This window comes from Lipomyces doorenjongii (assembly GCF_038497915.1).
Source record: "Lipomyces doorenjongii strain NRRL Y-27504 unplaced genomic scaffold V1508scaffold_57, whole genome shotgun sequence".
Taxonomy (NCBI): domain Eukaryota; kingdom Fungi; phylum Ascomycota; class Lipomycetes; order Lipomycetales; family Lipomycetaceae; genus Lipomyces; species Lipomyces doorenjongii.
Genome location: NW_027118124.1, coordinates 52,354 through 75,685, shown reverse-complemented (window position 1 = coordinate 75,685; position 23,332 = coordinate 52,354). Strand labels below are relative to the sequence as shown.

The window sequence follows — 23,332 nt, the reverse complement described above, 5'->3', positions numbered from 1 at the left end:
TTTTGAATTTGATTCTACATGAATTGCCGTGAAGGGTCTAATAATCGGCATATGATACAAAACATCACTCAATTCCCCAAATAATCACAGTATATTAAACAAAACTAATCCACAATATATTAAACAAAGAGTAAAATATGTTCTATGTGCCCATCCATGCCGCACATCCATTATTGAATACCGGAGATTTCAAAACCTTATATACATACATCCCTTGCCGTCACTACGCCTCAGCTGGCGCATTCGTCTGCTCAACTTTAGTCTTCTTCTGCTTCTTTCCAAACTTTGGTAACTTCCACGTCGCAACTCTAAAAACGTAGAACCCCAAAAAGCAAAATGCAACATTAAACAAAATGTAAGCGCACTCAAACCCAACATTGCGCCAATGCTGACCCGAATAATCAATATCAACTTGAGACAGGTACTGGTCCGCGACTGTCCACTTGCAGAATTCGCAATTTGCAGTCGCGTTGGGGTTATTGAGGTACCCACCTGCTTGGGCAGTGAACGCGCCGGCGTATTCGTAACAGCTGTAGCCTGGTGGTGGTGTGAAAACATTAAATTCGGAGTTGGCGCAGTGCACCTTTCCTTCGTGGAGTACGTTGCCGAGCAGTGATTGCAAGAAGTACGTGATTGCTAGTGTCGTTAATACAGACCCCAAGAGAATCGCATTCGAAATAACTTACGAGAAATGCGGTACATGAACTTCCAGAAATGCGGAATCAAACTTGGCGGCTGGAAAATACCACTGAAAGACAGCACCATACTCAACAACAACGACGTGGCAATATTCGCCGTCGCGGCATCCGGCACAAAAGTCGTGACACCCAATCCAAATGAAGTCCAGAAAGTAGTGTAGAGAATGCAGTACACTAAGTAGTAATATCCGGCGCGATCAGCTGTGCGCATGTATCCAATCGGAAAATAGTAGCAACAGTAGTAGATACTCGCAAACAAGATATTATAAGGGATCTCGGCGAGTAGCAAAGATAGGACAAGTGCTGACCAGTGGTAGGTGTTGGACGCGGATTCACGAACCTCATATAGCTCCCGAATCTTAATAATACGAGGCTGCATCTGATTGATAAGAGGAAAAGCAATAATAATCGACAAGAAGACACCAAAGAGCAAGTTCTGCACACCGGCAATCGTGAACGAGGACTTCCAGAACGAAAAACCAGTGAATAAGCCGGCAGCGATGTAAAGCACTACTTTAGCAATGATGTATGTCGGTGAGCGCCAGTACTGTCTGTAAGTGCGAACCGTGACAGCCCTAGCCTGCGTTAACCAACTCACGGCGAACTTGTTGGTGAACTCTTTGCTGACATGCTGAGGTGGTAAACTGGATAACTCGGCGTGGAGCTCCTCAATCTCGGCCGTAACCTCGCGGAAATTGGGCGAATTGATCCAGACATCGTACCAGTTTCTATCTGCTGCAGCAGTAGCGCCGGCACCGATGCAGTTGAGAATGTACTCCGCGGGGTTCTCCATCTCTCCGCACTTGGGCGCGCCCTGGCCCTCGAAATAATCAATCAACTTCTCAGAATTGCGTCCGATATCTCCAAAATAGACAGTCTGACCACCTTTCTTCAACAACAACAGCTTATCAAACTGTTCAAACAACGTAGCAGACGGCTGATGAATCGTGCACAATATAGACTGCCCGGCGTTGGCCAATCGACGGAGCAACTGCACAACGGCCCACGCGGACTGAGAATCCAAACCTGACGTCGGTTCATCCAAAAACAACAGTAAAGACGGCTTGGATGCTAGCTCAACCCCAATTGAAAGTTTTTTACGTTGCTCAACATTCAATCCTTGACCAGGAATACCGACTATAGCTTCCGCATAGCTCTCCATTCCAAGCATCTCGATGGCGGTCTCGACGTACTCGTACTTCTCGTCTAGGGGAACCGACTTCGGCTGTCTCAGCAACGCAGCAAACCGCAAGGCCTCACGAACAGTCGACTCGGCGACATGCAAATCCTGCTGCTGAACGTACCCAGTGCGTCGCTTGAATCCGGCATTCAGTGGCTTTCCGTCAACAAACATGTCACCAGTTATAACACCGACATTAATTCGTTGCGCGAGCGTGTTCAGCAAAGTCGTCTTGCCGGCACCACTCTCGCCCATAAGCGCGGTCAAAGTGCCGGGCTTGGTGTACCCCTGAACGTCGCACAGTAATTGTCGTTCTTCACCGCCTTCAAGAGTAATTGTGTAATTCACGTGTTGCCAAGAAAACACTTCGTTCATCCGCAAGGCTGTGTTCATTCTCGACGGAACCTTGCCGATAGCGTCTTCCATAGCCTTGTCCGTGGTTGACGATGCAGACGAATCACCAGACTCTCCTTTTTCATCAACCACAGCAGCCACAGTCTGATCTGGCGAGACATCCGACTCAAGCTCTTCTGGACTTTCGGGAACATACCCACGTCTGAAAATCAAAACATCGCCCTGCGTACCACTAAGCGAAGTCGTCTCGGTTCCTATGGCGTACATCACCACAAAGAAGATCGCGAAACCAATCAGAATGCCGAAATTGCGCCACACGTGCGTCCATTTGTACTGGAAAGCATCTGTAATGTAATTGTCCCCCAGAATAAAATTCATCCCTGGCGTCGATCCAGTCGCCGCACAGACTTTATATTCAAGCGGCACGTCGGCGAAGCCAGGGCCTTGTGGGATCAGTGCAGCCGTGCAATCAAGGTCTCGACCATGAAATTCATTACCCATAAGTGATTCAAAACCAAACGCGATCGGGTTAAGATATGAGAGCCACTTGAACCAAGGGTGCATAAGCGGTCGCGGAATCAGCTACTACGGTTAGCTTAATTCACAATAGAAACGTACACTTGGACTTACATAACCGGCGTAGATAAAAACAACCATAAGGGCCAAACCAGCGACGGAATTAGCGATCTCAATAGTCTTCGTGAACGACGAAATCATCTGGAAAAAAGCGGTCATGGTGAAGGTGACGAATTGGACGAATAGCAGGAAAATAAAAAACTGGCCGGCCTTGCGATTCAGATTCGACATGAAAAACAAGACGAGGCAGAATATTGTCATAGCAATGATCTTGATTGGCATAGACGTGATTATGAACGCGATGGCTTCGGCGGCTGGATGATAAAACGCGAATCGCTTCTGTTTATCCACGACTGTACGTTGTGGGTACAACATGGCCATCTCAGCAACCGCATTGAGAGTGAAGAACAACAGAGAGAAAAAGAGAACACCACCACGAGAAAATGAGCCTTGGAAGTTACTAGGAACGTTGTAAAATAACGAACCAATAATAAGCGACTGAACAATAGAAGCAAAGACGGAAGTAATGAGATACGGCTTGTCTCCCTTCTGACGCTGAAATCCACGACGCACAAGAACACGGAGCTGCTCCAAGAATGACAATGTGTAAGGCGAATTCTTGCGTTTGGCAAGCTTCGGACGCTCCTGGTTGGCCGACTCGTTCAAATGCTTTAGTGTCTCTGGCGTATTAACCGAACTCTCGTACTCCTCGATCTCAGTCATCATCTCTCTGTAGTCCGGCGAAGACTTCCAGTAGGCGACAAACTGGTCGGCGGTAGCGGGGACTCTGTTCTCGTAGCCACTACGAACAAAACGGCCGGCGGGATCAGTAACTGCTGTCAGAAATTCACTAAACGGCGTCAGTCACGTTCGATCGGTAAATAGTATTAGATACATACGCAGTGGTCTGTCGGGGCGGACAAAAGTAGCCCATGCGCTCAAAATATGCCTTCGCCTTGGAAGCTGGACCATAGTACACCTGACGGCCAGAGTAGATAACTGTCACTTTGTCAAATAGATTGTAAATATTCTCTCCAGCTTGGTAAATAGCAACAATGGCAGTGTTTTTGAGAAGATTCGTCGACGTGCGGAGTGTCTGCGTATATTCGAGCGCAGTCGATGCATCTAGACCGCGGGTAGAATTATCCCATGAGACGAGGTTGGCGCGACCTGCCATAACCTCGGCTAGCGATACACGCTTGCGCTCGCCGCCGCTGACGCCGCGAATAAAGTCGTTGCCCACAGGAGTGTGATATGTGTGCCGGAGACCAAAGACCGTAGCGAGGACATCACGGACGTCTTCGATGTATTCTTTTCTGGACACGTTGCCGGCACGGACCACGGGAGCTTTGACGTCAGCGGCGAACGACAGTGTTTCATTGACGTTGAGAGTGGGAAAATGCTCATCAGCTATTGTAGTTAGCAAAAAAGAAATAACCGAATGTTCGTCGCGACATACTTTCCGAAGAATACAGAACATCGCCTTTGAATCTGGTCTTCATAGTCTTCTGGTCGATACCGTCGTACGAAATAACACCTTCAACGCCCTTATAAGACTCAGTTTCGCCGGCAATTGTTCGCAAAAACGTCGAGCATCCGGCACCAGGTCGTCCCAGTACCTAACACGGTCAACACAATCAAAGAGGCATAAGTAGAGCTTACATACGAGTAACATCTCGCCCTTGTGCACGACACCATTAAAATCCTGGATCAAATTCCGCAGTGTTTTCTGACGGCCGTCGCGCAACGTCTCACGCATCCGAAATGGCGACATGAGAATCTCACCGATGGTCAGAAGCGACGTGGTACTCATGTCAATACCCTTTACTGTTAAACCTTTAAACATGACGCCAACGCTGCGGTCCTTGATACCGTCTTGCTCATGCATGCGCACGCGTCGACGTAGAACATCTTCTAGCTTGAAATCTGACTCGGATAAGTTATCGGAAGCGTGGGCAGCTGACCGAGTTGACAGCGTGCGGACAAGGGACTCAAGCCGGCTGAGGTCAACTCTGTGGAGGTTCTCAACGGAGACGGCCGTGACGTCGTCATCGCGCTGGTTCTCGAGATCAATCGATGCCATAGCGGATCAGTTGGTCGGGAGAAGGAAGAACTGAAAGTCGTGGGAGACAGAATTGCCAAAAAAGGAGACCAGTCATCGAGGTGGTCCAGGGGGGTTATTATACAGCCCGTGGCTGACTGGTGCTGACTGGCTGCCGTCTAGTGTCGGGTGTCGGACGCAATCTGGCCGGTGCATAGCGCCAGTGCCTGGGCCGGCAGAACGCCGGGGTAAGGGTAGGGCAGACCCATGGTCACACAGGATTGTGATGAGCGACCGGAATGTTCCTAAACTCGTTCACACTTGCCGTCAATCGAGATTGTGGGGAGCAAAGGCTTTGTGGCATAGTGTCCAATTAGTGGAAACGCGGCGCCAGAGTTCGTCCGTCGGAAGATCTGTTGCTGCGGCGCCAGCAGTCCGGAAACCGTCGCCTGCGAACCTTATTCGCCCATGACGTCAGGATTGCGAGCCTGATGCTGGTCGTCGATAGCTGTCTCGGTCAGGATTTATATCTATATTGTGCAGTCTATTCGGGACAATGGACGTACTACGAACTGAAATTATATTCGCAGCACCAAATTCTATTTTGTTTTGGCTTTATGATGGCGATGATTCACCTTTTTTTTCCGAGTAATTAGACCTCCCATGCCCTTGTCGTATTTAGGGCTCTACTAGCCGTAGGAGACCGGCGGAAACCCTAATAGCACGTGAGCATGGGAATTAATGGTGGCGGTCGTACGGAAAGTACGTACGACTCCATGTCTACTTTATCAAGATCCACAAAACCAGATACGATAAATAAATGACTGCCCCATATCATTCGATTCATGACTGTAGGGCGGGCGATATCGCCGTATCAAACAATGTATCAGGGCCGCCAATTCTGGGGTCGACAGTTCCCCCGAAAATCGCTGGCTGCGGGTATGCTAACTCGGGATGTCAGAATGTCAGCAACTGGAAAGTATCCGCCACAAACACTTTGGCGTATTCCACTCATCCTAAATCGGACATCCTCTTTGCTGATAATAATTCGTATGGTAATTGATCTAGCTGCAAGCTCGTTGCTTACATACATCGACATATCTCCAAACCTCCACAATAATCCATTACTTTTGAACACAACTACCGATTGCATGCTGGTCGACACCCAGCATGCCAACGTAACCCAGCGCAGCACGTAACAAACCTTGTTTATTGACAGGATTAGGAGGTTCGAGGGCCTACGCGGCATACAGTAAGCGAAAACAAATGAGCGATTATTTAAGGTCAGCTTGAGACCACACAATGGGATCCGTATAATAGATGGAGAGGATGAACGGAGCGACTGTTAAAACAAGGTGGACCGGACGAACTACTTTTGTTGTCCCGAAGGCCGAGGTTGCCTCACGCGGCTCCATTCCGGTGTGATTAAACTTGCATGATGTTATTTGGTGTGTTGCGCCGAGGTAATATTTCATGGAAACCCTTAAACATGGTTTAGCCCCTTCATTCAGCCTTGGGGTGGCATTTAACAAGCGGATAGTACTGCGCGCATCTGGCCGCGTCATCGCCGAGACGCGGATGCCTCGATCCTTTCCTTGCTTCTTGGCATTTACCCGGGACGTGCCAGCCAGCCAATTGACACCATACCGTATTTGGTATTAGTGTGAGTCCATTACACTGACAAGGTTGCACAGGAACAACATAGGCCATATGCGAAAAAACCTCCTCTTCAATGCGATCTGGGTCAATCTCTTCGTACTCATTTATTTAACAGCCAGACTCCGCCGCAGACCATATCTGCTCTAGGTCGACCCTTCCCAAGCCCATTTTAACAGCTGCGACCACTTTTTCAACCCGACCGACCGTTGCTCAGTTTTGTTGCGCAACTTTCAGAATTGGCAAGGACGAAGGTTGACCAATCTTTCGCATGCAGACTAGTGTGATAGATCGCATAATGCATATTTGAACTGCGACTTCACTTATCTTGAAGACTCAGCACAGCACCTTGCATTTTTCGCAGCCAAAAAAACTGCAAATTTTGCGGCAAAACGCGCGCCCCCTGGTCGAAATCCTCGATTTATAGGGTAAGGGCACGAGCGCCAACCATCGCTAATTTCCGATTAGTGAACACCGTCATTTTTCGATATTCTTCTCCTACCGTTGAAGGTCACATTTCGATGAAGGCTTAACTGACACTCAATCCTAACGGCCCAAATTTTTCAAGGCGGAAATTTGAGTATAAATAATTATAAATGTGCTAATAGTTCCAATTTATATAAAGAAGCTAAACACGAATCCCTGAATGACTGAATCCGTTAACGTTTTGACTTTTGCTTTTCTTCTTGTGTGATCTTCCTTGCCGCCGTAACATTGTCGATCTGCGTTTCTGCCATCGTCGGCGGTTTCCGGATCAAACTTTCGGAAGAAAATGATGCCGGGAGAGACAAGTCCTGCTGTATTGGCAGCCGTTGGTAGAAGTCTCACCGCTAGAACAATTTGGCATCATGAATATAAGCTTGACCAATTGCCGATAAGTCGAAGTACGCACTCGCGGCATCAGCCGATATCGGCGCACAAAAAAAAGGGGAAAAAATGAATGATCTGAGCATGCGGCAGTCGTTGTTCGGTTAATCCCGGCAAACATCGGCTACCAGCGGCACTCGCCACTCTGTCAATTTTTAGCTCATTGCCACTGTCCGCGGACACAAATCAGTGCGCAATCAAGAAATATTAAATTTATCTAAGGTAGAGTTATAATTAATGACCGATGTTTCGAAAAGTTTGTCCGAGAAAAGAGAGTCGGATGACTCGGCAATTTTTTTTGATAGTGACTGACATTTGGCTTATCCTTGTTATGACTCTACCAAACTCGACCGATGCGGCTCGGCGTCACAAATACACAAATATAAATCCAGTACTCTTCTCCGTCTAACCCATTCGCAGTCTCCACTATTCACCTGACTGAACCAATGCCGATTTCCATTGAGAGTACACCTGTCACCGGGTCTTGCCCCGCGCAGACGTTCCACGCCAGCGATTTAACCATCACTCGCAGCACGACTCTCAAGCCGTTCACCGACCCACGAACAATGACCGGTTCGACCACAGACCACATGCTCAAGGTGACATGGTCACACTCCACTGGCTGGGGTGCCCCGGAAATCATTCCATACGCGCCACTCGCACTCGATCCTGCCGCAACAGTACTTCATTATGCAAACGAGTGCTTCGAGGGAATGAAAGCGTACAGGAATAAACGGACCGGCAAGATCCGTGTTTTCAGACCAGACTTGAACGCGAAACGACTGAATATGTCAGCAGACCGGATTGCACTTCCGTCTTTCGACGACGACCAATTCGTCGCGCTTCTCTGCGCGTTTGCGGCCGTCGAAGAACGCTGGCTCGCATGGGCTGGCAACTCGACAATCTCAGAGTCCGACGAAAACGACTTTTTGTACCTCAGACCAATGATGATCGGCACGACACCACGTCTCGGTCTGGCGACACCAAACGACGCAATGTTTCTCATCATCGCAAGCAAGCTCCCCCCTTGGCACACGCGGCCTCTCCGTCTTCTCGCCTCGTCCCCTGAGGAATCCGTCCGTGCTTGGCCAGGCGGCTTCGGCTTTGCCAAGGTCGGCGCGAATTACGGGCCCACGCTGCAATACCAGATGCGTGCCGCTTCCCTTGGGTATGACCAAGTACTGTGGCTATTCGATGTCGAGAAACGATACGTCACCGAAGCTGGTGGTGCCAACTTTTTCGTCGTCTGGAGGACGGAGGATGGCGGCGTCGAACTCGTTACTGCGCCTTTGGAAATTGGGACTGTCCTGAATGGTGTTACGAGGCGCAGTGTGATGGAACTGGTACGGGAGCGAATGCCAGAAGTTTCTGTTACGGAGCGACAATTCACAGTCGCCGAGATCGTGGCCGCTGTTGATTCACAGAGGATCATCGAGGCGTTTACCTGCGGTACTGCGTATTTCATCGCGCCAGTCGGAGAAATCGGAATTTCAGGGCGCGACGTCAAGATTCCGTTGAAAGCCGAGGGCAAATCAGGGGAGTATGCGCGGACCATTAGACGGTGGTTAGAGGAAATTATGTATGGTGAAAACGACCATGCGTGGGGTGTTGCTGTTAATTAGATAGAGTTGTCATCCATAATTGCAAATAATGTATTCTGTAGATCCTCACTATATACTGACATCGTGCTTTCAGAATTTGGAGATTTAAATGGTGTATTTGGATGTAGATTCTGACTGTGCTGCAGCATCTAAACTTAGTACGATAGATTTTGACCAATATTTTGTATAGTAATGGTCTCAATCGAGTGACTTAGTTATATTCAGACGACCGGTGTATAGTCTGTAACACAGAAATCAAGCCAGTCCAATTATAATACACATTTATGCTTACGCACTTGTGGCTGTCCTCTCCCGAACAGGCCAAACCCTCTAAGGGCCCGCCGGATTTACGTAGACCCGCGATCGGATTAATGGACCGCACGTGGGCGGATGTGCCAAAATTTTACGCCGCGGGTGGCGACAATACTAGCCTGCTATTGGTAGTTTCTATTCGCTGTTTTGGTACAGTTTCGACGAATCTAAGCGTGGCATCTTCTGTGGATGTCTAGGCGCATTCTGCACCATACTCAATTGCTGTGGCGGGGTCTAGTTCGACTGTGGGGAAGATGGTGGTCAGCGCTCCTCCACATTCAAATTCATCCGAAACTGCGGATGACAGCCTCCTGTGTCGACTCGCTGGGTCTGCATCCAATGCACTTTGCTCACTGCCACAGAGCAGCCGCCTCTGGCCTGCTTGCCGTTTCATCTCATTCCTGTTTCAGCTGCCACGGCAGCGCCTAAAATTCAAGTATGGCCCTACCTAATCTCACCGTGCTTTTCATATGTGCCTTTGTTGCCCTCGGCGCACTCATATTCGGTATGGACGGCGGCTATTTTTCCGGTGTCCTCGCTATGGATAACTTCGCCCGCACCTTCGGGTCGCTCCAGCAATCTGGCGAGTATGAAATTGTATGGCCGATTGTCAAGTCGTATAGTCAAACACACTGACACAGTCACGATCTAGTCGAGCACACGGCAGTCGTTCATGACGAGTTTCCCTTACGTTGGCCAATTCCTTGCCGCTATCTTCGGTGGCTTCATCGGCAATCTGACCGGTCGAAGGTGGGGCCTCTTTCTCATGTGCATTGCCTGTGTCATGGGTGTGCTCATGCAAATCTTCGCCAAGAATGTCGCGTTACTCGTTGCAGGCCGGTTCTTCAACTACTGCGCAATCGGCTTCGCGACAGTATTCGTGCCAATGTACCAAGCCGAGACGGCGCCTCCTGCTTTTCGCGGCGTCATGATCACGATGTATCAGTTCAATGTCGTCGTGGGGTCATTCCTGATTTCGATCGTGGATAATTTTACCGCGAAAATACATGGGTCTGCCAGCTGGAAGATTCCTGTCGGCGTACTTCTATGTTTGCCTGTGCTGATCTTACCTGGACTGTCCGTCATTCCCGAGTCACCACGGTGGCTCGTCAAGAAAGGCAAGATTGAAAACGCTAAGCGAGCGCTGCTTGTGCTGCACCGTGGTGAGGAGTCCTTTGACGTCGACAGCGAAATAAAACTGCTTATGCACTCGGTGCATCACCAGGAGGAGCTTAATCTTGCCGGTGGCACATACCTAGATTGTTTTCGTGGCACGAACCTTCGCCGCACTGCAATTGCGTGTCTCATACAGGTATGGCAACAGTTTACCGGTGTGTCGTTCATATTCAACTACGGCACCGTCTTTTTCACTAGAGTCGGCGTAAGCCAGCCATTCACCATCACCATTATCACGAATCTCGTCAACGTGCTCGGCACCGTAATTTCCTTCTTCGTCGTCGACAGGATCGGTCGGCGTCCACTGCTCTTGGTCGGCTGCGTGATTATGTTTATCGGCCATGTGTCCGTCGGCACATGTGGTGTCATATCAGACCATCACTCTGCAAACCACAGCGCGCAAATAGGAGTGGTGGTATTCACGCTCATTTACGTTCTCGGGTTTGCATCGACTTGGGGCCCTCTAGGCTGGGTCATCACGTCGGAAATCTCCAATAACATGGTCCGCGAGAAAACTCAAGGTCTTGGTTCCGCGACGAACATTTTATTTTCGTGGGTGGTGACGTTTAGCTTACCGTATTTGCTCAACGACGATAAAGCTGGGTTGGGAGCGAAGGTTGCGTTCATATATGCTGGATTGACACTTTGCGGGCTAGTGTACGTGTGGTTTTACGTTCCCGAGACACGGGGAATTGCTTTAGAAGATTTAGACGCGATTTTTGAGCAGAAAGTCCCTACGCGGAAATTTAATTCTTACCAACTGCAAGTTGCCCTGCGTAGAGCAGGAACGCTTGACGACGCGGAGGTCAAAACCGAAGAGGAGCCAGCCGGTGCGCAGACGCACACTTTGGAGTTGAAAAGTGAAGTTATGCATATTCATGGTAAAAAGGGCTGAGAGTTCAGACGCTAGGCTTCCGTCGTTGTTTTTAATACGAATTTTTTCTGCCTTTTTGGATTGGTTTTGTACTATAGTTTGGGAGTTTGGATGGAGTCTTATTTGCATTGGGTAGATTTTTTTTAGATGTTTGGGACCGGCAAAGGCAGTATGCTTAATAGTTTGCATTAATGCTGACGTATTTGAACTGTTGGAGACGGGATATGCTGTCCCTTGGGCCGATTCAAGCTGCAAGCCCTGCTAGACTTGTGTCCAGAAATTGCTATTAAAGAGTAGACTACAACGCTACACAGTATCTGACTGTCATTTCCCCTCGAATTGTTCTCACTTTTTTCGCATTTGTTCTTATTCGCCTATTGTCACAGTTCATTACAATTATTTTTGGACGTGACAGCTGGACTAACGAAGTCTGAATCTGAAATGAACTTAACGAGTGCTAGAATCGGCAGAACTTTGTCGCACGGCGGTGAGACAGCTGCGCGGACTATCGCAGAAAAGTTGGGCGCGTTGAAGTCGCGTCCGAGGAACTTATTTGTTGGCCGTAGGGGCAAGTTAGCTTGCCGTGGCAAACCCTAGCCCATCTGGTCCGCCACTTAACGCTTTCATTTCCGCTATTCTGGTCACTTAGTACTGATACCATAATGCGTATTGTGGCATACTATCGTCTGTACTGTTACAGCCAAAAATAGAGCAAAGCCGCCCATCGCCACGCACGGAACACAACTCTGAAACCCTCCCGACGCCGCTGATGTCAGTCTGGAGCACCCTGCATATATAATCTCGAATTCTCCGTTCTGCCAAAAGTTTTCGTTCGTTCTTTTTCCCACTTAATCGTTTCATTTCTTTTGATAATACGTCTACTAAAAGCTCACAATTACAATGGTCTACCCGGATACTTTTGAGGGGTTTGCGGTACAGTCTGCTGAGACCTGGACGCAGCCTAAGCGTACTGAGGTACGGTTCTCGTTGCTCCTTTCTTCTAATCTGATTGACAGATGCTTACATATAATATAGTACACTCCCCGTCCATTCGAGGACACCGATATTGACATCAAAGTGATCGCCTGTGGTGTCTGCGGTTCAGATGTGCACACCGTCACCGGTGGATGGGGCGCGTGCCCATATCCTCTCGTCGTCGGACATGAAATTGTCGGCCACGTTGTCCGCGTCGGCTCAAAAGCCACCACCGGTCTCAAGGTCGGCGATCGTGTCGGCGTCGGCGCGCAGGCGTTTGCGTGCTTGCAGTGCCAACAGTGCAAGAACGATAACGAGATTTACTGCAAGCACCAGTTGGATACTTACGGCGCGACTTTTCCCGGCGGATTCGTGAGCCAGGGTGGCTATGCGTCGCATGTGCGCGTGCATGAGTACTTTGTCTTCCCGATCCCGGATGCGTTGGATACGAAGCTGGTCGCGCCGATGCTGTGCGCTGGCGCTACTGCTTTCTCGCCGCTATACCGCAACGGTGCTGCTCCAGGCAAAAAGGTCGGCATTGTTGGAATCGGTGGAATTGGACACTTTGGCATTCTCTTCGGCAAGGCTCTCGGCGCAGAAGTCTGGGCTATTTCGCGGTCAAACGCAAAGAAGGAAGATGCCTTGAAGTTGGGTGCCGACGGCTATATCGCTACTCAAGAGAAGGACTGGGCCGCGCCCCACGCCATGACGTTCGATGTGATTGTCAACTGTGCTAACTCGAGCAAGAACTTCAATCTTGATGATTATCTCTCGCTTCTCGACGTCAACGGCAAATTCATCAACGTCGGTTTGCCTGAAGGCGACGGGTTCCAGATTCATCCTTTTAAGATGATGGGCAACGCCGCTGTTTTCGGATTCAGTCACATTGCGTCGCGCAAGGAAATCTTGTATATGTTGGAGTTGGCGGCGGAGAAGGGGATTAAGCCGTGGGTTGAGACTGTGCCAGTTGGTGAGGAAGGATGTGGTACGGCGTTGAAGAGATGCCATGACAATGATGTCAAGTATCGGTTCACCCTTGTTGATTACGAAAAGGCTTTCAATTAGATTAGACTGTATCTATATTTGTATCTGTAGTAAATAGAGAGCTGAAGCGACTTGAGTACCGAGACATGATTCAATGCCGGAGTGTTTTGTCAGTCAATGTTATACAAATACACGTAGGTTAGATTATGTAGACCGATTTCCGAATGGCGTTGGTAGCAGACAACTTTCTGGTAAGAGTATAACTAACTGTAACTTGACGCTAGCAGTGGTAGGCCAATCACTGCACTACATGTTGCACTGTTTTGTGTAATACGTCAGACGGCCCCGCTATGTGCGGCGCTTGATTACGTTGCCGCAGCTGCAGCTGCGTGAAATCCTCTGGCCGAATCCCAAGCTGCCCACCCTACAGGCAGATGAACTATTCCAGTATAGTCCTTGGGAAACTCAGTATTTCTGAACTGTCTGTAAAGGATTCTGAATACTCATACCACCTGCACCACATCTGATATTGTCCTTGTTCTGTTGACTGTACAATGAGGAGGATCGGCAATCCAAAACGCGAGATCCGCAACCGGTGATCGTCAGGTATTCGCTGCGCACCAATTTATATCCAGCTCTAGCACGGGGTTGACGACAACGAGAATCGAGACAAGAACAACTGTTTTCAAGCATACATTCATGGAGCGCTCGGAACTCCTTGATGTTGTGAGGGGACCGCTCTCGCCAGACATGCAGGTGGAGGTACCTGCGAGTCGGGAGGAGTATGAACGCGTGCAAGAAATGCTCGAGAACGAACAGGTCAGGTATGAATTTTGCAAGTCTGCATTTATTACATCTGCTGATTCAAAACCCGAAGATACCCGCAAACTATGGTATGACGGCACGAAACATGTTGCCATCGTCGTGGCTGCACCTAGTCCTCTTCATAGCAGAATGGCAAGTGAGCTAATCAATAAAATCAACGAGGAAGTGAAGTGTTCTCAAGGGATGGATGACGCGATAGCAGACGGACTCTCGCTTGATTGTGGCACCACAAGCACTAAACTGTCCACAACGAGGGCATGGGATAGTGCTCTGTTGTACACAGAAGACGATGACGAAACGTTAATGATCGCCGTTGAGGTTGGGTTTTCCCAGACCTACGAAAGTCTGCGTGCAGCCATCTCGTGGTGTGTCTGTGCATTGCGGTGTCGGCTTGGCATTGCGATGAGCATTCATGAGGAAAAACGCAGGTGCAGTACCACGCCTCGTGGCACGATGCCGACACCATTGTCGCAGGAGCCAAAGAAGCATTTCGCCGCCAGATAGTCGATTGCCCATTCGGACCGCTCGTCTGGAATGGAATGTCGTGGATGGGCAAAATTAGCAGCGTAGAGATTCAAACATTCCGCGCCCCTGAGGAGGAGACCTATATCCCTGAAACTCTGCTCAACCCCACGCAATCTTTTGTACGTGATAAGCGCAAGGATAAGTGAAATAAGGCGGCTAACTTTCAATTAGTAGATAGTTTAAGCGACGGTCAATTTGTTGGCGGTGACGTTCCCTCTAACCTGCACGAAATTGTGCTAGGAGATTGTATTCCTAGCCCGCATTCTTAGTGATGGTGAGGTGGAGACCAGGCCGGTAAACTTTCCGGCGGGAGTGGTTCGAGAGCAAATTTCGCGGCGCGTTATTGGACCGCTATTGGGCGGGTAGAACGAATGAACCGTGTACTCGAGGCCACTGAGTGAATTCGGATCTGACGTCCCACCCATTATCCTTACGCATTACATTACAGACCTACTTTATCCGCACTCTGCGGTACTGTCCTCTACGTTATCACTCTATCGCTGGTGTACTTTTACTCTCGCAATTCCCAGCCTGAAACTAGTGCAACTTAACATTGCATAATACTCCTGTATTGCTTCTTTAATTTCTGTGAATTGTTATTTTGTATTCGTTGATGTGAATTACTGTCAATTCTTCTTGGGAATATTTCTTAGATGTATATATATAAGCTTCTGGAACTGCAACGACTTCAAGACTTCCAACAACGACGACAAATATAACATGGAATTCAGGGGTGGCTGAACCTATGCGACTCCCCATAGTAATGAGCCGCACCGATTTGACAAGTGGCGGTTCAGGGTCAGTATACAACAAGAGGGCGACAGATGGACACGCTTGCTCGCTATAAGGCAAGATTAGTTGCTCAAGGTTTGCTCAAAGACCTCGGTTCGATTACAATGAAACCTTCGCGCCCGTGGCACAAGCAAGCCCGATTCGTCTAGTCTTAAATATTGCCGTACAACGGCGAATGTTCATCCATACGATGGCGTGATAACTGGTGTCGCCAACTCGGATGCTGATATTGGTTTGGAGAGGATGGGAGGCTGCCCATATCTTTCCAGTCTCCAAAGAAGGAGACTTTCGCAATCAGGGCCTTTCTCGATGGATTGGGTGCCACAGGGATCAACTCATGTCAGAACGGATTACTTATGCGGTCCCGTATCCATCTGCACTTTGATGGTTTCGACTTCTGTATTAACGTAGATAACAATTACAAGATAACCAGTTTCGGCGCAGATGATGAAAAACTGGACGGGAGGATACTTGATTATATTTGTCGAGATCCCAAAGATGAGCGGAGTGTTCGAGATGAACTTTTGCGGTGGCACTTCCGTCAAGCAGTTTGGCCAATATGAGAGGAGCTGGAGAACCAGTTTTCGAGTTTGACTTCCCACCTGGAACAGATATGATGGGGGAGATCCTCAATGGTCCCATGCGCCTGAAGTATGGAGGCTGAGCTTTTCTCACGATTAAATCACTTATCCCTTCCTTAATGGGGCTGTTTGAAGGCCCCATATTGTACTTGTTTTTACAAGCTCAAGGAAAGAAGTGGCAAGTGTCGACAAATGTGACTAGCGCCATTTACCATCAGGAATAGCCGCACCGAAGCAGCCTGCATATAGAAAACGCGAATGTACCAAGGCCAGGTCATTCGGCCCCGGAATCCAACGGATCTCATCGCCCTTTTTCATTAATCCCTTCCATTTCCTTACGAGAGCAGAGTATTTCTGAATTTGTAATTGAAAAGACATTGGCAACTAAGATTAGCTTCAAGTTCTGATCTTTATTTATGGTACTCTCACTACTGTGTTGGAGGAATAATTTAGGATGAGGAACCATCAAGTAGGCTGTACAGAAGTGGTTGGTTGATTGAAGTGTGGTGCAAGTGGTGGCTATATGGAGTTATTTTGGAGGGTCAATGGAGCAGGTTATCCGCAAACACTTCGCAGGTCATAAGCTAAATGAGGTGTTGCCTAACGGGCCGGTGTTCCGACTTCAACCATTTATATTAGAACAAACTAATCTTCTAAAACAGAATTCCGAGATATACACTATTCTTCAATCTTCCTTTTCTTCCTGCTCCTCTCTTTCTAAATTTTATGCTTGCGTGGGGCTCCACGAGGTCGTTTTGCTTCTTCTTGGCATCCTTTGCCACTTTCAATACTACCTCAGTACTAAACAAGAATTTCCCATTTAATTCCACTTTTTGCCCCTCTTGTGAACCTTCCGCGCCTGGAGAATCTCAGCGGCGTCCTCCATCTGTTTGCGCATAAGCGATATTTCTGCATTTTGAGCTTCCACGACCTGGGTTAGGCGATCATTGCATCGTTTAACAGGCGATGAAAGTCTCTCCTGGTTAGTCAAGGCCAATCGTAAGACTGTAATCTATTCTCTGAGACCAGTACCGTCCGGTGGAGAGCTATTGAGCAAGCAACTCTTGAGATCCCCTTGATTCTGGCGTGTTTGTGGAACTTTTGGTGTAGCTGGAGGCGATTCAGGAAGATGCCGGACCATATGGAATCAGACCAGTACCCCTCCGAGCACTCTTAATGTTTCTGTTATTGCCTTATCCCTTCCTCGTTTGTACATCTGGACTCATTCGAAGTGCGAAATCCGGTTAATTCTCATCGCGTTCAGTTAAGTCACATGTCATCGCACCAGTGCCGAACAGCCTTTACAGGCACGCTGTTCATGCATGGCTATTGGAGGGAGTGGGGAAAGGTTTACCGCAAAGCCTTTGGCGCCACTCAGATGAACCAGCCTCTGTCAGTTTTGACTGGTGCTACCGCGGGTGCGACAGAGGCATTTGTCGTCGTTCCTTTCGAGCTAGTGAAGATTCGACTACAGGACAAGGTGTCTGGCAGCTTGTACAAGAGTCTGTTGGATGTTGCTATTAAGATTGTCCGTAACGAAGGCATCCTTGCTATCTACAACGGTCTGGAGGTAACACTCTGGCGTCACATTTCTCTGGAATGCTGGATAGTTCGGCGTTATTTTCAAGGTCCGAGAACTTATGCCCAAGGCCGAGACTCCTTCCGGACAAACTATGAACGATCTCATTGCCGGTACCATTGGAGGAACTGCTGGTACTATTCCTAACACACCGTCCTCAGCCAATCCGAGTAAGTAGAGCAAAAGGGAACTGGGGTTATCTGTTCGCCGCCTAGCTCGCAATGGACGCAGATTGATAAGTGCTTCAACTAATTCCTATTATTCTAGTGACCGCGAGCGAGAACAAGTCGTAAATGAAGCATCGACTGCATGACTGCATGTATGTAGGCCACATTTCCTCCCAACAGGCAGGTCCACAGATACTTTTCCGTGTTGCGTAGGAGATCAAGAGAAATTGTAATTTCAGATTCGGTCACAAAAAGGTGTCGCAGAGCTTATGGAGGTCACAGAAAACAGTGCCTGGACATCTCTCGATAGACAGAAAGTCAGCCACTTGATTGAATCACAAATATCTCATCGAATGTGGACGTTGAAGGCCAGGTCTCCCGCACTCGCTGCTGGTTATGCTGTTGCGTTGCCACATGTGTTGTTGTCCTACTGTCGGTATCAGTCCGGTCCACGTAGTGGCCTCTTTCATGTCCGCCCAGAGCAACCGCACGGGTCTACTTTTATGCACGTATATCACGCTTGAGAGGAACAAGATCATACATGACCCCCGGTGAATAATTCCTGATATATATATTTTATGTACGTCTATTCATAACTTTCTTCCTCTTTTCATACCATGCGGTGAGGTCAACATCGCCGAGATTTCTAATAAAACGAGAAGGTGTGTCCCCTATCAACTCTCGAGAATATCTTATCTTAACTGCTAGTCGCTAGCAAGTTGCGTAGAATTTCCTTCCGGTTCACACTGCCTAAGCTTGGTAGTATCCCATACGTGAACAGTAACAACGAGAGCGCGAAGGGAAACGGCTCCAGCTACGATTCTTTGTTGGAGGCAGACTGTCAAGTCTTTAAAGCGTGTTCCGATTGCGGGGCGGATTGACAACATCAGGTGATCTATTCATTCGGACTGTCAGGGACTGCATGCAGAAATAAGTTCGACTTGTGGATTTCTAATTTTATGTTGTCTTAAGTCAGTTTCAAGTTCAATATTTCATCCCCTAATAAGTGGCTACGCGTCAACAGCCTTTTCCTGATAGGCAACTCAACTGTGCTCAAACTTTGAGTATATGCGCTATTGATTGGTTCCTGGGCAGTGAGTCCAGAAGGGAGGCTTGCTCCGAGCTCCCAGTGGCCGGCGGCCAGTACTCTTTAGTTTTGCTCGTCACGGAGTTCAAGGAATGGAGCCGTGGTCTGTCGTACGCAACCGACTGGATTCCGCTAGCAGGTCTGCTCTGTGTGGGCGACAACAGCGCTCTTCCAAGTTGGCACCATGATCGCGACAAAGAGCAAAGCTGGCGCGTCGTGCCTACTCGTCATCACCTCGTCTGCTTCATCAACGCCGCAAATACGCTGCTCACCGGGGGGGCTCCCGCTCCGTGTTCGCGCTCGCCGGGGACGGTGTATGCCATTTCATCGTGGTTGTGCAAGGGCGACCCACACCTCAAAGTCTCGGTCAACGCGATCTTGGTCTCCGCGATTTTCCAGTACGCGTTTGTGCCATCTACTTTGGTTCGGAGAGTCGCGTCGCGCTGCTGAGGTCGATCGCCACGGTCGGGCTATACGTGATGTACGAGCTGCGGATTGTCCCTCGGATGATCCACGTGACCAGGAACTTCACGCCGGGGACTTACTCGCTTGGGGGTGTAGAACATTTTCGGCTCACTGTGCGGAATCACTGCCGTCGACGGCGGTTCTGCGATTGATGCGAATTAATTCCTTGTGTATATATTATTAATGCGCAGAGAACTGTTGATAGTATGTAGTATATTATTTACAACGCCGCGACAATCGTATCCCAGGCAGTACCGATCTTCATGGGATCATATGCGACGATCTCGTGCCTCCGGGAAGCAATCAAGCTCCGCTCCACAAGCGTGGTCGCGACAGCGCTTCCGGGACCGACTCCGATCCAGCGGGTAACGCCCCAGTCCTCCACACGTCGTACAGACCGCACCCAGTCCACGCTGTCCCAACATCCGGAAACAATGCTTTCCCTAATGTCGTCCGCGGTCGCGATCTCATGAGCATCGGAGTTGCGCAGAAACCGCGTTGCTGGAGGCGCCGGCGGCATCTTCACGGCCGCAGCATTCACAGCCTCCCGCAGACGGCTCTCGACGCCTCTGAGGAGACGGGAATGAAACGGGATGCGAACAGGCAGGTTCCTGCTGCGACGCAGTCCCATTTCTGCACCGAGCTTGTCGAGAGCCGCGATGTGCCCGCTCAGCACTACTTGTCCCGGACTGTTCAAATTTGCGAGGTCGATGATTTGATCGGGAGCCAGCGTGCCGTTTGACCGCAGCCTTTGTTCGCAGTCGCGCACACGGGCTGCGAATTCGGGAATGGGTTGCTTGATCGGGACAGCGAGCATGCCGTACTTGGATGGCGCCGAGACGTCGTTGTCGGAAATGACCTGCTCCATTGCAAGCCCACGCTGGCGAACGATCTTGAGAGCGTCGACGAGGGATATCGCACCGGCGGCAGCGAACGCCGTGATCTGGCCCAGCGAATGCCCAAAATAGACAGTGTCGCCGCTGCTGCTTAAATCCGCACAGCGGTCGCGTAGAATCCGCCAGGTCACAATCGAGGAGAGCAAAATGCACGGCTGGGCTATAGCGGTTCTGTGCACAAGTCGCTTATCGTCGTTGTCGTCATTGATCGTTAACAATCGTATGATTGTGGGCAGCTCCGGGTCATCGTGCAATGCTTCGGAAACCGCGTCGAGGCCTTCGCGCGTGATGAGGGGGAAGTGGCGCAGGAGCGGAGCCAGCATGCCTTGTGATTCTGTTGCTTGGCCAGGGAAGAATACAGCCGTCGCTGTTGATGCATGCCGCACTGGGACTATCGTCTTGAATGCGTGCTGGCGATCGCAGAGGCGGAGGCGGTGGCAATGATGCGGCCGAGACGAAAGCCGTATGTTTCGCATTGCGATTGCCGAGCGAGCGCTTTTTGAGCAAGAATAATAAATAAATAATAATTGAGAAGGAACGCGTTCATCGCGCATCTGCGCGAGTTTAAGCCGCACGGCGGGCGGGCACGACTTGGGCGGCGCGCGACAGCATTCAGCGGTGTGTGATTGGGGAGTATTGTTGGAAGGTATTAATTGTGACGCATATTAATGTAGAAATACCGATGTATGCGTTTCGATCGAACGAATTTGACTAAAGCGTCCAGCAGCAAGAAGCCACAAAACCGCACCCCATCTTCCACCCTTTGCGGGCCCCACATCCCAAGCCCCTTTAAGCAGCTCACAGTCACAGCGATTCCAGGACTCGGTCTTAAGAAGAATACATGGAATGTTTGTCGATAGCGAGACGAGTCGATAGCGAGACGACGTGGCAGAGTGGGTTTACGCGGCGGGCGGAGAGGGGGCAATCGGGCCCGAACTTGTCACGGTAGTGTTGAAGCTTCTCGGCTGACTGCATTTATTAAGTCTTTCCACTGCAGCTGGAATGCTGAACCTACCGCGTTGGACGATGCGATGTCGACTGCGGAGAGATGCAATTGAGTTGACTGATATGCGTTCAAGCCATATATTGACACGTACTTAATAACAATAATAATAATGACAATAATAATATAGTGTGTAGTGATGATAATATGCACATCGAACGACCAATATATATAAGCGAATATGTAAACAAGTAGAACGCAAGCATTTCCAGGACCCAAGCCAAGCACCGCAACCTATACATCCATTGCCAACTTCCAGATCATAACAATGTAGCTCCAGCCCCTAACACCAGCGATTATATCCCACGCAGTAAATGGACATATATATCTACAAATTCGTCACGCATGTATGTACAACTACCTCAATACCGGTGACAATGCAGAAAGGTAGGATGGGTACAATTCATTCCTCTTCTTCTTCAAACACCTCTTCCTCGACTTCGTTGAACTTTGTGTCCCAGGAGGGGCGTCTGATTACGCCATTGCCGCCATTGGAATTGGATCGGCGACGCTGGATCTGCGGGTTGAAATTGTAGTCCTCTTCCACGTCGGCTAGTTCATCGCCCTCGCGGCCCCTGTAAAGCTGCGTCAGGAGAGTCGCTGACTGTGTCATAGAGGAGTAGATACATACCAATTGCCTCTGCCGGCTCCGTTCTTCTTGGCTTTGTATGGTGGTTGGTCACCGTTCATGGACGCCTTTCCCCAGAGACGAGGGACGTAGTCTGCAATGGCCGCGGCGATGGTGTGGGGGTTCGAGTTTGAGCGGTTAGTACGGGTCATTATTGTAATTGTGCAATTGAGTAATGTGCAATTGATATCGTGCAGACGAATGAAGAAGTCAAGTTTGCGGATTGTGTAGGTCTGTGATGGTGGCGAGAGGGGGCATTAGGAGCGGTTTATATATGGTCGTAGGAGGGGGGGCCCATTCTTCGACGGACTTCTGCGACCGTCGCCGGTGGCCAGATCGGGGCAGCCGAAGAAGAGCTAGAGATAGAAAATAACAAAGTTGGACGGGCGTTGGCAATCTTGCTCATTACGGCGGAGGAGAGAGGGGGAAAGCGAACGTTCGACAGCGATCACACGACATCTCCCAACAGAGCTTAATTCACTGCCTGGCCCGCACCGCCTCCCCGCCCTTCACCGTGTTTCCCTGACCCTGCCCTGACCCTGCATGTGGCGCACCCTCCTGACGTCATCGTTTCCTCCTCCGAGGCTGCGGGCTTGTTGTCTACATGCGATTGGATAGCGGCAGCCACAATTGCAATTACAGTAGCGGTTTATATACAAAAACAACAAATATGCGCTGTAGCTATCACACTCCTGCGTAATCCCAGGATAAATGAATGACAGCGCATCAGGCAAGCCGGCCCCGATTCGGTCCATGACGTATTGGAACCTACACATTACGGAATTGGTAGAATGCCACGTAGGTCCGTTTATTCGCTCATTTCGGCCAGATTGCGTGCGCAGGCTGGGCTCTGATAAGAGCCTGAATGGCATTGGTCCCCGGCGGATCGAAATTCAATAATTATGTCGGGCTTGACATCAGACAAGTCGCACGCGATCTCGTCGTGAGAGTGACACAAAGACAAATATAGTCAGAGTCACACTCACACTCACACTCCAGTCACACACACAAGGGGGTCGGTCCGTCTGTTCTCAAATCTTCGCCTGTAATTGAGTTTGTCACACCATCCTGTCCATTTATTGCAAGAGACCGTCCGTTGTAGTTGCTATTCTTTTAGTATCAACACTGCCTATAAGTTACATCGCAGTGTCAACCAAAACCATCTGATTTTTCTGCCGACATGACTCTGCAACGACACAACCCTAACCGCGTTTCGAAATGGCGAAGCTCGGTACGAACGCCTTAAGCATTACTCCCTGCCCGGCGGTGTCGTGGTGTTTTGCCGTCTTTGGCAGAACTCTATTGCGGTTTCTGCGCGTCGAACATATTGAGCGCATTATGATGATGACTCGCCCCACTGAGGCTCCTGAGCGGAAGATCTCCGTCGACTCGCAACTGGTATGCGAGGACCGAGAGAATTGACACATTCTGCACTCCCTCTGTTACAGAAAGACTATCGCAAATGAGCGGTACATTCTTCGCCTCTGGAC

At 49.5% G+C, this 23,332-nt stretch overlaps 8 protein-coding genes across 8 annotated transcripts; 5 read left to right on the top strand and 3 right to left on the bottom strand.

Moving 5' to 3' along the window:
- Positions 1-68: 68 nt before the first annotated feature.
- V1508DRAFT_423348 (ABC-2 type transporter-domain-containing protein) lies at positions 69-4,955 on the bottom strand. The gene is made up of 6 exons (XM_066941157.1): positions 4,475-4,955; positions 4,268-4,427; positions 3,708-4,218; positions 2,863-3,658; positions 687-2,814; positions 69-636 (listed from the first exon to the last, which is right to left on the bottom strand). Exons 1-6 carry the CDS (start codon positions 4,889-4,891, stop codon positions 224-226), a joined length of 4,425 nt encoding a protein of 1,474 aa, XP_066793882.1. The 5' UTR covers positions 4,892-4,955; the 3' UTR covers positions 69-223.
- A 2,983-nt stretch (positions 4,956-7,938) lies between these two features.
- V1508DRAFT_359055 (aminotransferase) lies at positions 7,939-8,994 on the top strand (the record flags this gene model as incomplete). The annotated part of the gene is made up of 1 exon (XM_066937089.1): positions 7,939-8,994. One exon carries the CDS (start codon positions 7,939-7,941, stop codon positions 8,992-8,994), a length of 1,056 nt encoding a protein of 351 aa, XP_066793881.1.
- A 609-nt stretch (positions 8,995-9,603) lies between these two features.
- Positions 9,604-11,554, top strand: V1508DRAFT_235111 (general substrate transporter). Its single transcript, XM_066936332.1, has 2 exons — positions 9,604-9,882; positions 9,938-11,554. The coding sequence occupies exons 1-2, from the start codon at positions 9,724-9,726 to the stop codon at positions 11,354-11,356; spliced, it is 1,578 nt and encodes a 525-aa protein (XP_066793880.1). The 5' UTR covers positions 9,604-9,723; the 3' UTR covers positions 11,357-11,554.
- A 454-nt stretch (positions 11,555-12,008) lies between these two features.
- Positions 12,009-13,493, top strand: V1508DRAFT_423338 (chaperonin 10-like protein). The gene is made up of 2 exons (XM_066941156.1): positions 12,009-12,310; positions 12,371-13,493. Exons 1-2 carry the CDS (start codon positions 12,236-12,238, stop codon positions 13,373-13,375), a joined length of 1,080 nt encoding a protein of 359 aa, XP_066793879.1. The 5' UTR covers positions 12,009-12,235; the 3' UTR covers positions 13,376-13,493.
- Positions 13,494-13,993: 500 nt separating this feature from the next.
- Positions 13,994-14,967, top strand: V1508DRAFT_457419 (uncharacterized protein; the record flags this gene model as incomplete). Its single annotated transcript, XM_066942682.1, has 3 exons — positions 13,994-14,552; positions 14,594-14,767; positions 14,819-14,967. The coding sequence occupies 3 exons, from the start codon at positions 13,994-13,996 to the stop codon at positions 14,911-14,913; spliced, it is 828 nt and encodes a 275-aa protein (XP_066793878.1). The 3' UTR covers positions 14,914-14,967.
- Positions 14,968-17,290: 2,323 nt separating this feature from the next.
- On the top strand, positions 17,291-19,300 carry V1508DRAFT_399401 (uncharacterized protein; the record flags this gene model as incomplete). The annotated part of the gene is made up of 3 exons (XM_066938260.1): positions 17,291-17,587; positions 17,628-17,766; positions 18,894-19,300. The coding sequence occupies 3 exons, from the start codon at positions 17,291-17,293 to the stop codon at positions 19,298-19,300; spliced, it is 843 nt and encodes a 280-aa protein (XP_066793877.1).
- Positions 19,301-19,535: 235 nt separating this feature from the next.
- V1508DRAFT_399400 (acyl transferase/acyl hydrolase/lysophospholipase) lies at positions 19,536-20,687 on the bottom strand (the record flags this gene model as incomplete). Its single annotated transcript, XM_066938259.1, has 1 exon — positions 19,536-20,687. One exon carries the CDS (start codon positions 20,685-20,687, stop codon positions 19,536-19,538), a length of 1,152 nt encoding a protein of 383 aa, XP_066793876.1.
- A 504-nt stretch (positions 20,688-21,191) lies between these two features.
- Positions 21,192-22,172, bottom strand: V1508DRAFT_234880 (uncharacterized protein). Its single transcript, XM_066936331.1, has 2 exons — positions 21,846-22,172; positions 21,192-21,789 (listed from the first exon to the last, which is right to left on the bottom strand). The coding sequence occupies exons 1-2, from the start codon at positions 21,992-21,994 to the stop codon at positions 21,618-21,620; spliced, it is 321 nt and encodes a 106-aa protein (XP_066793875.1). The 5' UTR covers positions 21,995-22,172; the 3' UTR covers positions 21,192-21,617.
- Positions 22,173-23,332: the final 1,160 nt, after the last annotated feature.